Here is a 14,489-nt window from a genome sequence, read left to right on the forward strand (position 1 = left end):
ACTTGGTTAACCTTCAAATGCGTCATGCATGTTCTCACACAACGTTTACCGTTGGAAGATATATCACAACCAATAACTGAGAGTTCAATGGTGATCAAATAGATTTACGACAAGAGGCTCGCAGAGAGCATCGGCATCCACCAGGCTGCAAGCTTAGCTTTCTGGTGTCACAGAGAACGCCAGCCAGCCCCAGGGACCTAAGTTTATCCCCGACAGTTTGCTGGTTTGTTTACTCCGTTGCTATGGTCGCGGCAAGACTGGCAGACACTGGTTTGCCCCCAGCTGCTCTCGGTGGTTTCTGAAGAATCTACATTAGGACCCAGTTGTTGCGCTCGAATGCCAAAGGGCGGCTCTGATGTCACAACTGGGACGAGAACAGATTTGATTGATTGGCTAACCTGCTGTGACAATTCAGATATGGGGCTCCTGGTCTTTTTTTATATCAGATGAATTTAAACTGAATATTATAATAGTACCAAAATAAACAATAACTTAAGAAGAGAGCATGCAATGGTGACCTTCCACTTCCACTTCATTTAATTAGTATTCAACTAAGTGGAAGATTACCGTGTGTGTGTATACATACATACACAAACAATATATAATAACTGGTAATAGATGCATCTGAATCTGAACATCAGAACATGAATTCACAAAGGTTTGTCAAAACACAGGTTTTATTTTTTTTGGTAGACATTTATTGCCAGCCATTTACAAATCTAACAAACCAATTTCAAGACAAGGAGTTCAAGAAATAGTTGCAATATGTCTTCAATTTAATATATTTATCACATATTAGACATATTTAAGTGTTGATAGATGAGCATCCATTACAATAGCTGTTGATATTTTAATTCTACCAATTACTGATTACCATTATGATAGGACTGTCATTCAAACATTACATTACAATTATTTAGGTAGATTTTTAGATTTTGTTGTATGAATAAGGATGTTGACGTGGTTTTCAACACGCCAACATGGGATATTTACATAGCTGTTTCAGGGGTGGAATTACAGTAGCACTATTCACATGGGGGTATCAAATAAAATACACACACTCATACATAAACAACCAGCCATTATAAATAGATGTTCAAAGGAAGCCCTAAAAGAAAATGCAAAAATTCCAGATTTCAAAGCAGAACCCCTTGACCCCGCCTTTAATAAAATACGTTCAGTTTTCCCCCACTGTCGGGCTGGACTGCCGGCTCTGCTGTAAACTACCCTTCAATTCAGTTCCAATAAGCGGGGGGACAGGTGTATTCCTCCACGCTTCACCAGCAGGTGACCAGGTAAACATATTGGCATAGGGAATCTAATCTAATGCAAACCAATCGACTAGTGGTGTTTGGGCTGGCTTGTATGTCAAATTAAGAAAAAAATGACTTCAAATAAGGAATGTAAACATTGCATTTTCAGAAAACACCACACACACACACACACACACACACACACACACACACACACACACACACACACACACACACACACACACGCATGAAGATTCATCAATGAATGATCATCGACATTCAAAAACAACGAAAGACTTCCATCTTGGCAACGTTAGGGTACATTAGCACATGTTAGCGTACGTTAGCACATGTTAGCATACATTGCCCATGTCGGTGTGCCTCAGTGCGTGTAGCTCTACCAGTCCGAGTCGAACACCTTCTTGCACATGTTGGAGTTCTCCTGGTTCAGGGGGAACTCTGATCCGGGCACCAGCTGCTTCCTGCCCTTACGTGACACAGAGCTCCTCCCCGACGGGAGGCTCTCGTACTTGGTCAGGTGTTCACTAGAAAGAGATCCAAGCACCAGGTTGTTAAACACTCATTTGCAGATTCAGTACCAGACCTCAAAATAAAACCCATTACACAGCGGCCGAACACCACGGATACTGATGAGGTTGCTGTGACCTCGTTGGCCGGGGTAACAGAGAGGGGATTTTGCTTTTTTTACGATACCTGAAAGGGAAGGTGGTCTTGTCCATCTGGATGCAGACCAGGAAGGGGTAATTGGAGAACTGGACGGTGGTGATGAAGTCCAACGACGCCTCCGTCTCAAAGCTCACCTCAATCCCCGTTCTGACGAAGTCCATGTCAACAGTCACATTACCCGTGACAACCAGAGCACCCCTGCACGTGATCACAAAAAAAAAAGATTTATTTTTATTTTTTAAATCTCACTACGGTGCCTACATGGTGTCTGTCACCAGCGGCCACGTTGTCTGTGTGTAAAATAAAGAGGGTTATGAATCGCGCACTGGATCCCAGCTCATTCCCAAATGTCATCGTCTTTAGAGCCGCCAGTAAAGACATGACTTGGCACGGCGGGGGGCTGCGGTTGTGGTCCCTTATGCCTTAGCCGCCCGCCGGGCTATTATGAGAGTGGCAGAGGAACAACTATGCTGGCCTCACCTGCCTCTGTCACTAACACCCCCTTTGCCAGGGCCAAGCCGAGGTGAGGCCCCCCCGATGTCGGCCCCAGAGCCCTTTAGGCCAACAAGGAACACCAGACACTGTGCTAGTCTAGAAGTCTAGTCTAGTATATGGCTCTAGAAACTAGTGCACTATAGAACCTACATAAACTTACATGGGCTTGAGACAATGAAGACCGGGAAGAAGATAGTTGAAAGAGAGAGAGCATGACAGCAGGTGGGAATCAAACCGAGGTGCCGGTGATCTATCGTGTGCCAGACCCTCTTGTGTTAGTCCAGAGAAACCTAGGGGCGTATGTGGATGTGTGTGTCCTGCAGCGTTGAGCTGGACATTGGTGTGACAATCCACACACCAGCATAAGGGGAACCTTTCCAACGTGCACTATTTTGTTTTGCAGCTACATAAGACTACAAGCCACCATGGTTGTGCTCCTCATTCGAACACATTCTGGATGATTCTAACAAAATCCAACATTTCCCCCCCCCGTTAAAATCCCCCTGTTCCATGATGAGTTCTCTGGTATATACCTGGGCAAGTTTGCTCCAGCAAACTACCAATACACTTGCTGATTGTCCGAGGTAGTGCTCCCACATCAGGCTAGGAGCGAATAGCGACACACAAACACATTCTGGCACACACGCACACTCAAATGTGGCCCGGGTCCAAGCAGCCAGTGGAAGAAATGAATCACATACAGAACGCATATAGGCGGACAGAGGCCTTCATAAACCCTGCATCAACGCACCGTCTATTTCTAGACAAGTGACATAGTCAGTCCTTCAGAAACAATCCCCCATTAAGGATTAGAGGTTGTGTGTGTGTGTGTGTGTCTGTCGGCCTCGCTGGTCTTTGCCCTATATCCCTGTATGTTGCAGCCATAGGTCAACTATGACAGATAGCATTCCAGGGAGAAAATTGTTCAGAAAGATAGTGTCTTATCAATGTTTTAGTAAGTTTTAAGTTTTTAGTAAAAGCAGTTTGCTTGCAAATTCACATAGCAGGTATCTTGGCTAGATTGGCTTTTGGACTATACTGCTTTTATGCTAGAGTGTTACTAGTGTAACTAGAAACACTAGGACAAACATTACTCTAACCTTTGTGTTAGTGGAAGATATTTCATAAATATAAAAAAAGCGTTGAACACAAAAGTGTCCCTCGTAATGATCCAATGACAGCCGCTAAAGATTTTTGTACAGTCTGATCGTTTGATCAAACGATCAGTCTGATCGTTTGATCAACTGATATATATCTCCATAAGAAAAAATTAAGGAGAGTATAAGAATAGATTAATTGTTAAAGTTTGATTCCCTTAAGGATTGTGTGTGTCCACAGTACCTGTTGTTGACACTGGTTTTGGACTCTCTGTACCACAGACTTATCTCCATGCCTCCAGAGATGTCAATGGCTAAACCCCCCTGGAACTCAGCGCTGGCCTTCACCCCGGACTGGAGTTGAATAACCTGCGAACACAGGGGCGAGGGAAACAGACCTATACATTAGATTGGATACACTGTAACGAGATGGAAAAATATAGTGCATATTTCGATGAAATAGGCTTCTTGCTCAAGGATGCATGTAGGCTGAAGCCAGTGGGGAGTGAAACCAATAACATTTGGCTGGGAAACACCCCTAAACATCGTAAACGCTACACTGTCCTGTGCCCAATCAATCAAAGCCTCTTCACAATAATTGTTCTGCACTCTTTAGGTAGAGTTTACTGAAAAGATGACCAGACAGTGTCACGTTTTAGGCTCTTCGACTCCCTGCCCGAGAAGTACCGGGTTCAATCCCCAGTGTCCACAGCCTAATCTGTAGGAGTCCTTGCTGTCAGAAACCCCATCCCCCTACCTGCTCCTCAATGACACGCATCTGCATTAACTGTTAGTCACCTGGATAAAAAAACATCTCCTGAACCACTTAATGGTTAATGACATCCATGTCATTTATTGCAATCCTTATCACAAAAGAGTAAGTTAAGCCTCCTTAAGCAGTGGCTCCGCACAAACCTCAGAGTGGTCAGAGAGCAGGATGAGCCCCTTCACCACGTTCACGGGCTCCCCGGACATGGAGAAGATCTTGGACATGAGGTCGCTGTAGCCCTTGAAGAAGGTGACGGGCCGCAGCTGGACGTCAAAGAGCAGGGCCGACATGCCCGCGTACGACTCCAGATCCTGCTCCCCCTCGTCTGCCGTGGCCGCGATCAGAGTCTCCAGCCCCTGGGCCTCGATGGCCACCTGGGGGATCATGGGAAATCCTTTGTTTAAGTCAGGGTCACGTTGGCCTCTGGAAGACACCTCTGGTTCCTTTTGTCACTTCACTACGTTAAGAGTTTAGACACTGCAATGACATACATGATGCTGTAAAGCGTGTTCAGTGGATGGCATTCTCAATGAAAACATGCCAAAGATTGACAACAATTGATCTAGTGAACTAGATTTGAAAACCAATATAAACCGACATAGACTACTCTCAATGAGTTAACTTTCAACCAGAACACTATTTGGATTGAATGAATGGGTGTACTTTGTCCTCCTCTGATGGCAAATCACATCATCTGGCCCCATCTCAGCCAATAAGAGAATGGCACTCGCAATAACCATTAGGGTAATTCACCAGAGAGGTCCCTGCTGGCCCTCAGGCGTTTATATGTATTCAGGCCCGGTTCTACGGGGGTGCATAAGCATGCATTGCACCCCCCAAAAAATTGTTTGCACCCTCAATTGAAAAAAGGAGGGAGGAATATTTTTTTTTATAAATATGATTAAAAAATAAAATACTTGCTCACAAAACAAATTGTAATCAAACTTGTGACAATTTCCATTAAATACCGTTGTTTGCTGCATTTATTTTGTTCACTAAACCGATAAGAACGTTATTATTTATTACGTTATTATTATGTTATTAAATTATTATTAACGTTATTATTATGACAGGTGCGCGTGAACTGCGCCCCGTCCGGCGGCGTGCACATCAGTGACATTGAACTTCTTCGGCAGCAACAATTAGGCATTTACAATGGATATCCGAAAATGGCTAAAAAAGAACACCGCAGAAGAATCCAATACATCAGACAGTATAACCGTTGTGAACGTTAGCACTAGCAACGCTAGCTCAATCCTGCCCGACTCGCTGCCTTTGCCGGCGCCGCTAATTTTATTTTCGCAACCATTATTTTCATTCATTCTCATATCCAAAGCTTGGATATCAATAAGCTAATGTTGCAGCTGAAATGTTCTCCACATCACAATACATGATGTGATACCATCTTTTAAGCACAGTAAATGTTTTTGTCCCAACATGTCAGTGGAACTACCCAGAAGTGCTTGTCTATCTACTGGTAGAAAGGCCTGTGTAAAAAGCGAAGTCTGAACTGAAGCTGGGTAGCTGGTTTTACTATAGTACTGGTGCACCTCCTGTAATCTCAGATGCACCCCAAGGCATTCTGTTCTGGAACCGGGCCTGTATGTATTGATGTAGTGGTGGGGTCACCTGCAGGCCGTGCAGCGTGGCTTCGCTGCTGGCTCCGTAGATGTTCATGTTGCTCCTCCTCATGATGCCCGAGCCAGAGTACAGGATGTCCAGGCTGTACGTCGACGACACGTCCTCCATTTCTGACAAACAACGTTTGTGGACCATTACATGGATTAGAGTTAGGTCAAAGGTGTTTGTTTTATTTCACATACTACAACAAAACATTGATTGTCATCCAAATCGAATATAATAATATTATTTGCAGTTTGGGAACTTTGGTCCGTCACTTACTCGCCATGTAGCCGGAGTATGCGGAGGACGAGCCCACCTTGGCGAAACGGTCGTAGTTATGAGACACCATGTCCTTCATGGCTTGCCGTACAACTTTGCTAAAATAATGAAAGAAATGCAGAAAAATCAATGAGGACGCGACAATGTTACGTACATTTTAACATAGTAGCCGTTTACAGAGCGGTGGTGTTGGAAGGGTCGCCTCGTTTTTTGACGCATGATGTTTCACAACAATAAACCGCCTAGTACCTGGCTGGCAGATCGAAGCGGAGGATGTCCTGGATCTTGGACACCATGTATTTGTTCATCTCGTGGGGCAGGTTCCCGATGGACAGGAGCAGGTTCTTGACGTGTTCTTGTGAGGGGTTGCTGCTCAGGATGACGTCGGCCGCCGCAGATCTCACGTTCTTCTCGTAGATGCGTCGGTTCTGGTGGTAAATCCGGTTCACCATGCTCTTCACCTGAAACACATGATCAAAGTTGCATTGAATATCACAGTTGCATTCTGGGGGATTTGCTAAACCATTGATGGAATAGGCTCATTGTTGTGTGTTGTGTTTATTGTTGTGGAATATATTGTTTCATGTTGTCGGTCTGTACCTTTTATAACCTTTCCTGGTTAAGTAAACACAAATGATTTCCTCATGAAAACAGGGAATCGTCCCACAAGAGGTGTTGTTTGTATTTGACCCAACCACAGGGAACCTGAATCGTCTCTATCGTTTTCATCATCATCATCATCATCATCATCATCATCATGTGTCCTCTACCTCTTGGTTGATGAGCTTGGTGTCGTATCTCTGCAGGGCGCTGAGGGCGATGGTGCAGAAGGCTCCCACCTCCGACTCGGCGAACTTGGTGAAGACGGGGATGGCTTCGGGGAGCAGGGAATTCTTCAGGGATAGGAGGAACATCTGGATCTCTGCCTCTACCTCAGTGCTCTCAGGACCCTCCAAGATCATCTTCTTCACCTGCACCACTGTCTGGAGGGGGGGGGGGGGGGGGCGGGCACAGAAGATCGATGTTTATTTTCAAATTGAAAAGTGTTTTCTTGTTACCTTAAGAACCTACTTTATAAAGTATGGTGATATCATGTGGTCTTTAAATAACTATAACACGCTCAATGTTATCTTCATCAACAAACATCTTCATCCAGAGATCTAGACTGCAACCATGTGTGCTATTTGGTGGACGCTATTGAGTGCATACATTCTTAGAATGGTTGTCCCCCCCCCCCAACCCCATGGGAATCGAACTCCTGACCCTGGCAGGGTTACCACCATGCTTTTCCAGTTGAGCTACACAGGATCACAGTCTTAGCAGACTTACTGGGGAGTCGCAGCCTCCTTTTTGACAGAGCTTGTTCACCAGAGCTCCCATGATGATCACGATCGACTCCTTGATCTCACTGCTGCCGATCTTGCCCTTGGAGATGTCCTGAGAAGACATACACAACACTTCATTACAGCAAGCTGCAGTTCCATTTCATGGACTCCTCATTTATAAGATACTAGAACTCTGGTTCTAGTATCTGGTTTAAAATGGAGCATGGATGGCCACATTCAATGTTTTTATAAGACCTCGATAAACGCGAGTCTACATTTCTTGGAACCTGCTCCAGGAGGTTTGACCTCCAGGCAGCGGGTTGTACCCTCGTATCAGTAGATACAGTAGACATTACTGTCAGACCCATTGCAGCAGAGACAGACAAAGGTACCAACCAGGAGAGACTGGAGCATCCTCTCGTTGGGGTGCGACGCGAAGCCGCAGGCGTACAGGAACCTCTCCTGGAGCACCAGGCCTTTGGCGTCCGTGAAGTTGAGGAAGCTCAGTATGGCGTCCAGCGAGGCTGGCGTCTGGGCGGAGGTTACGGCGTCCACCACCTGAGGGCTGGTGGAGGAGAGTGGAAGGTGGAGGTCAGTAGGTGGAGAAGCAAAGGCTCACCCGGGTGGCCACACTGGGTGTAGCATTGTGCTAGGGTAGCTCCATAGTAAAAAATGTCATAGGCTCTGAAGCCCCTTAGTGAATAAAAACATGTATATAATATACCACAATATGCAATGTGAGGAAATCCTGTGAACAATTGAAGCTTCCTAATCATACGTGTCAAGATTAACTTCTAACTATCAGAATCATTAAAGTCCCCCTACTTTTTGACCGTAAGACAACGGATAGACAGACAGACAGACAGTTAACGAGAGAGGCATCTCCTCAGTGTGGGGAACTAATGCAGGTGTGAGGCGCTGGAGGAGGAGTAGGATTCTTACAGGGCCGTCTTGCTGGCACTCTTCAGCACGTTGACGATCTCCTCCTTGGTGGCCTTCCTGATGCTCTGGATGAAAGCCAGGAAGCTGCGGGGTGCCATGGCCTTGGATAACATCTCAGGCTCAAACTGATCCTTGTTGGCCTGCCAGTGTTCCACCAGCTAGCCCAGGGAACAGGAGAAGGAGTAAGGGGGTCAGAGCTCAGTGGTGGAGATGGCCATCAACTGACACCTTATTAAACTTATTCAACTAGCAGCCACCTTGATTCTGAACGCTAGCTGGGTTGTGGAACTGAATCAGATGGAACCAAGATAGCCGCTAGGTGATTAAGGCCCATTGACTCCAACTAACTTAAAAATCAAATTTGGGTACATTCAGAAAATTGCATCACTGACGACGATCTAATGTGTCAAATAATAATAATCATAAACCCAACATTAAATGAAACATAATGTGATGTATTTAATATGGTAGATAAGATGACATCATCAGACATGATATGGTGACGCACTCACCGTGGGGCAGCCCTTGCACTGGGGTTTGACCTGCTCCGCCATGACACCAACCGCCGCCAGTTTAGCATCAACGGACGCCACAACACTCGCCACGTCTTTCCCAGGGACCTCCAGTGGGCCCGCCGCCCTCCCCACGAATTTAAGGCTTTGTCTGGGAAACACCAAAACAAAGTTCAGACAAACACAAAAACATTACATTGCAAGGTTTTCTCTTCACTTCGGCCCCAATTTTACCAACAGGTATGAGGTTGACGAGCCAAAAGATCTATCGGCTAGTGATATCATAAGAGGGGCCCCTTTAACGTTAGCGTCCCGAACCGTGCGTTTACCTGGAGACGACCTTAGCGGCCGCAGTTCTGCGGGAGTTGGCGGCCAGTATGTGAACCTCTTCAGCCTCGGCGGACTCGATGAAACCATCGCTCAGTGTGAACGACGTCACAGAACTGGCCTTCTTGGTCACACCCAACACCTGGATAAACAAGATCAGGAGTCAGGACACCCGTTAAGACATCATGCAGCCTGATAGTTAGTTGTATGCCACGGTGTGATTCGGGAGCGTCGCTTGGGGGGGTTCTGCGATATGGATGGACCTTGCTGTGTGTGGTGAAGCTGGACTCGGCGGTCTGGCAGGTCTCTAGGAGTTTGGTTCTGGTCACTTGTCCCTTGGTGGCTCGGTATTGGACGATACACCTCCCGGACACATCATTCTGTCGGCAGAAGACCCTTTGTTTTAGACCCTTTGTTTAAGTCCCATGCAGTGACACTTGATTAAGTGTCGGGGTGAATGCGTTGATTGAATTTGGTTTTAAGATAATTTGGTTACATAATTTTCTTAATATTTTGGTTGGGGTTTAACATGAATATTTTGCACGGTGAAAACAACCTGTTTTGGACTTACTTCAATGACCTTCCCGGTATTGAGCTGGACTTGCAGAAGGCTAGCCAACCCTCGCTTCAAGTTCTTGATAGTCGCTGGTTCATCTCGATAAGAGTAAAAAGCTTTCACCTTGATTTAAAGTAGGGAACAATCAAACGTTAGTTGAAACATATGGGTTTAAAAAGGAAATTCTTATGTTCAAACAATGTCAACCTTTGTCAGGGTGTCGGTGTTAACGTCCCTGTTAGAAAATGACGCAGTATTAAAAATATGGACAGTCCAGAGAAATGTAAAAATTAAAAAGTAAAACCAAAGAGCAACTAAAATTCTAAAAAACTAAAAAAAAAATAATAAAGTTATCCATAGAACACACTTCCCAATAAACAGCATCTCATCATCAGATGCTCTTCACCCTCTTCACATACTCCTCATTCATTTTTAACAAATCACATTTAAATCGCTTAGTCTCTCAGATAAACTAGGGACTGGCGGTTACAGGACTCGCATTAAAGGCTTGTTTATTTGGCCCACTAGACGTTCAGACAGTAGAGAGCAAGGTTATCTAGGTTATCTAGCATTCAGCAGCCTAGATCAGGGATTCTAGTGAAGGGTGCTATATTTTATGCCTTATCTTCCGGTGCCATGAAACACTTAAACAGAAAGTATTCTTAAAGACAACTCTCTGCTTCCTGTCTCTCCTCTGACCACCGTGACCTTTGAGCACAGAGTGTAAGGGATGATTTATTTACCTTGCCAACATCATCACCCTATCATGTGAGATAAAGACTTATACTTATACTACGTCTGAACTTTAAACTTGAAAATCATATTTTGGTAAAGACTGCTGATTACTAAAATTATAACAATGAAAATGTTTTGGATAATACTCAACACAAACGCAAACAAACATTAAAACACAAACATTTCCATGACAAAACCAAAAAAGAAAAGTCAATAGGTTTAACATAAAATTTAAATAGATTTTAAAAAGCAATGATAGGGTCCCTACCTTGCCATTCCTGAGGTGGATCATGTAGGGCCGGGTGAGAGCCCCCAGGGGCCCCTTCCCCATCAGGCTCTCTGCAGTGGACCCCTGTAGGAGGTCCCTCTTAGAGCGCTGGGCCACGCTCTCCACCCCGACGTTGGACATCTGATGGGAGGACGGGTTAGATACTTATGTTAGATACCACTTCATAAACTACCTGGGTTTTTGTACTTTATATCAAATCATGTGTTTAAATGCATGCTATGAAATAACCCTTTTTTATGCGGTACAACATTTTGTACTCATCTTATAACATACGCCCTGTTTATTGTATTAGTTGTATTAGTACATGTACTAATGCATTAGTACAGTCCAGATAATAATACATTTACATATGATACATATTTGACAAGGACTGTTTCTGGTCTTTCTTTTGTTGTGACTCTCTATTTTCCATCAGTATTGATGCAAATCTGTCTCTGAGCCAGTCTCAACACCAGTTTCATTTAGACCCTGATAGACAAAAACAACGGCATACTCAGTCAACTATGTTGTTCCTTCGACCTCTGATCCGTGTTGACATACCGCTAGTTGGATGAGCTGGTCGTCTTTGCTCCCTGGGTCTCTCCACACCAGATGGGCGGACACGTCGCTGGTAATCCGATACCCTGCGTTGCTCGGCTTGGACCCCCCAGCCCGGTCCAGCAGCACCTCCGTCCTGTAGCTGAACTTATACAGCTGGTCGTTGTCCAGTCTGGGCCCAGCAGCAACATCTAGAGTCAACACAACCATGTGAGCAGATGTGGGGACAGAGAGAGGCCGGAGAGACTGCGAGGAGGGACTTTCGCTGGGCTTTTATTCAGAGAAGGTCCCTGGAATGCAGACTTTTTAAACTGACTTTTTAAATACTACCCATGTTACTAACATGATTAATAACATTGGTTTGGAATTATACTGAGACCAATTCAGATTGCACGAGTTTATAGTGCCCATTTTATGGTGCACTATTATTTACACCTACACTCATTCAACAGATAATGCTATGTTCACATACAATTCCTCATTTAAACTGTGATATGTTGAAGAAGGGGTCTTGATGTGTGTGAAACTAGTCAAGGGCCCAGATCAGCAGAGAGGGCCTGAATCTACTGGATGTGATTCTAGCTGAGGGTCCATACAGACAGGGCCTGGTGTGAAGACAGGGCCTGGTTTACAACCAGCCGTGGATGAACAGGGCGTGTTCCCAATCTGAAAAGATAAAATTTTCTCTGTGGCCAAAGAGATGAAAAAGGTCCGATTTAGCAATGACTTTGAGGGGAGCTACAGGCCAGCACTGACGTGTCACACTCTGATAGATCACCTAATCACAGGGGGACTGATGGCTACATGATTCCACCAGGCCTACTGATTTGGGATGTCGGTCTGTTAACGCCTGCTGGTAATCGCACAGCAACATTCAATCAAGAGCACCAACATATGATATGACTATGTGCTATATTGGTAGCACTTAATATTTGTTAGATTCAGATTTCTGATTCACTGAAATATAGAGACCATTTGTCAGTATATATGCATTTGGATTTTACAATACTATAACTTATTATATTACGTAGTTGTTTTACTTTATGAAGTCTTAATTAAAGGGAGTCAATCCACCATGCTGTAACAGTAGCGTTCTAGTCTGTAAACTGGCACTATGTAAAATGAGATGACAGACCAGTCTTGATCTGCATAAATAAATAGTCCTGGTTATATTGTGTGTATCAGAGATTTTTTTCTGACCAGTAAAATAACAGCAGCCTAAATTTTATCATTAAGTCATCCCAAATTACCCAACCTCATCTTTTAAGAGATGTTCTGACTCACTAGGATTCAGTCCTAAAAAACTGATAAAAAACAAAAGTGAACTCACCTTTCTTAGAGTCGGTAGGGACCGCCGCTGTGCAAAGCAAGAGCACAACCAGTTTTAACATTGTGGAGGTATCGGTCTGTAATCACACGAGTTTAACGTTCAATATCTGGCACACGGAGGCCACAGGAGAGGATCCCAACAGGTCGGAGGGACTGCAATTCTGGTTTATCGGAGTGGAGGGCAGACTCCAAACTCCACGCTAAGTACTAAGTGCGGATAAGCAGACAATCATTAACTCGTCAAGCAGATTTTTTACAATCACTTCGACTATCGATATATCCGGTGCGCCAGGAGATGCTTTTTTATACGACTGATCAGCTCATGCACTATCGACAGTATCGGCTTTATACGATTGATTAGATTAATCAAGTGGTAGAGATGGCATTAAAGGTAAACGACTTTTCATTTGTATTTCCATAAACATCATGCGTTGAGTAGGCTTAGTAACATCTGAAGGTATTGTTATTAAAATAGGCTTCATGAGTTATGTGGGGGTACATATGAATTTTATATTTACCGTACGATGGGGCGACGTCACCTTTGACCTAATTTCTTAAATCGGGTATGAATGAACAGTGGCTATATTGTTGTACCTACTATGCACGTTGGAAAGACGTCGCTATAAGATAGATCCAGTGAGTGAAATATAAAAAAACGTCCACCAACCAACAACAAACCAAACATTGTGTTGAAACGCCCCAGCATGGGTGATCGTCTACGTCACGCTTATGGAGAGAGTGATGATGAACAGCTACACAACTTATACCAATCCAATGTATCAATGGAAATGTGTCAGTTCTTAACCTTTCTATATCCAATTAACATTAGGATCAACACACTTGGTGGGGTTTTTGTAGCAACCAATATCTCCATCAATGACAAACCCTATCAAATCTCGACTTTCCGGAGCCGTTCTCCATTGATGGATAATCATACTATTCCCATGAGTGCTAACTTGTTATTTCAATGATGAAATCCGTTCTAATATATTTTTCAGATAGGCTATCGATGACTATAAATTGGTGACGTCATTGTTTAATGCTTTAATATGAGTTCAACGTTTACTCAGCACAGTTGTGAAACATGGAGGAAGGAATAGTGTCATGGGTATAGGATGGATTGTAACCAGATTTATTTTCGACATTAGGTCGAAAAATCAATATATCAACATTGTATCGATACATTGATACAGTGCGTTTTGGTAAGCCGCCAGTGGGTGTCAGTATTAGTCGATTCTTGAACGTTTTATAGAAGACATTGTACATAGTATTGTTCGAAGTTCAGTAAATAGTTGATGACCTTGCAGATCGCGCGCGCGCGTGTGTGTGTGTGTGTGTGTGTGTGTGTGTGTGTGTGTGTGTGTGTGTGTGTGTGTGTGTGTAACCCTGGGGTAGACACGTAGGTGTGCGCCACTCAATTATGACGTGTGGTGCAATAGATTATGCAGGACGATGACATCATCCAAGTGTGGGTATTTCCAGCTGTTTATTCTACCAACGTTCAGATAAACAGCTCCACTACAGGAAGCTTCCTGTGGCTTTAGATAACCATCGTGGATGTCAGCGTCGGTAAAGACCGGCACCACGTTGGCTTCACGGAGAGGTCACGGTATAGCTCCCACAGCCAGTCTTTTGAACGTTGTTCTTCTGAGCCAGAACAAAACTTTAGTCTGAATTTTCTTCTTCTTCATCATCCATATTAGACTAGTATGCCTTCTCTTGTCTCAATGGTTA

At 44.2% G+C, this 14,489-nt stretch overlaps 1 protein-coding gene across 1 annotated transcript; it reads right to left on the reverse strand.

Annotated features, from left to right (window-relative positions):
• Positions 1 to 670: 670 nt before the first annotated feature.
• Positions 671 to 12,913, reverse strand: mttp (microsomal triglyceride transfer protein). Its single transcript, XM_084465485.1, has 18 exons — positions 12,757 to 12,913; positions 11,430 to 11,617; positions 10,869 to 11,009; positions 9,881 to 9,988; positions 9,573 to 9,689; positions 9,312 to 9,451; positions 8,983 to 9,133; positions 8,471 to 8,628; positions 7,925 to 8,093; positions 7,533 to 7,640; positions 6,974 to 7,186; positions 6,453 to 6,664; positions 6,204 to 6,301; positions 5,931 to 6,052; positions 4,448 to 4,675; positions 3,777 to 3,901; positions 1,968 to 2,138; positions 671 to 1,798 (listed from the first exon to the last, which is right to left on the reverse strand). Exons 1-18 carry the CDS (start codon positions 12,815 to 12,817, stop codon positions 1,651 to 1,653), a joined length of 2,658 nt encoding a protein of 885 aa, XP_084321611.1. The 5' UTR covers positions 12,818 to 12,913; the 3' UTR covers positions 671 to 1,650.
• Positions 12,914 to 14,489: the final 1,576 nt, after the last annotated feature.

Source organism: Micromesistius poutassou (assembly GCF_964030765.1).
Source record: "Micromesistius poutassou genome assembly, chromosome: 3".
Taxonomy (NCBI): domain Eukaryota; kingdom Metazoa; phylum Chordata; class Actinopteri; order Gadiformes; family Gadidae; genus Micromesistius; species Micromesistius poutassou.

Coding starts and splice junctions, on each gene's coding strand:
- mttp (XM_084465485.1), bottom strand. CDS start 12,817: ATGTTAAAACTGGTTGTGCTCTTGCTTTGCACAGCGGCGGTCCCTACC. Junction 9,134..9,311: donor GCCGCTAAGGTCGTCTCCAG/GTAAACGCACGG, acceptor GGTGTTTCCCAG/ACAAAGCCTTAAATTCGTGG. Junction 1,799..1,967: donor AAGACCACCTTCCCTTTCAG/GTATCGTAAAAA, acceptor ATCTCTTTCTAG/TGAACACCTGACCAAGTACG.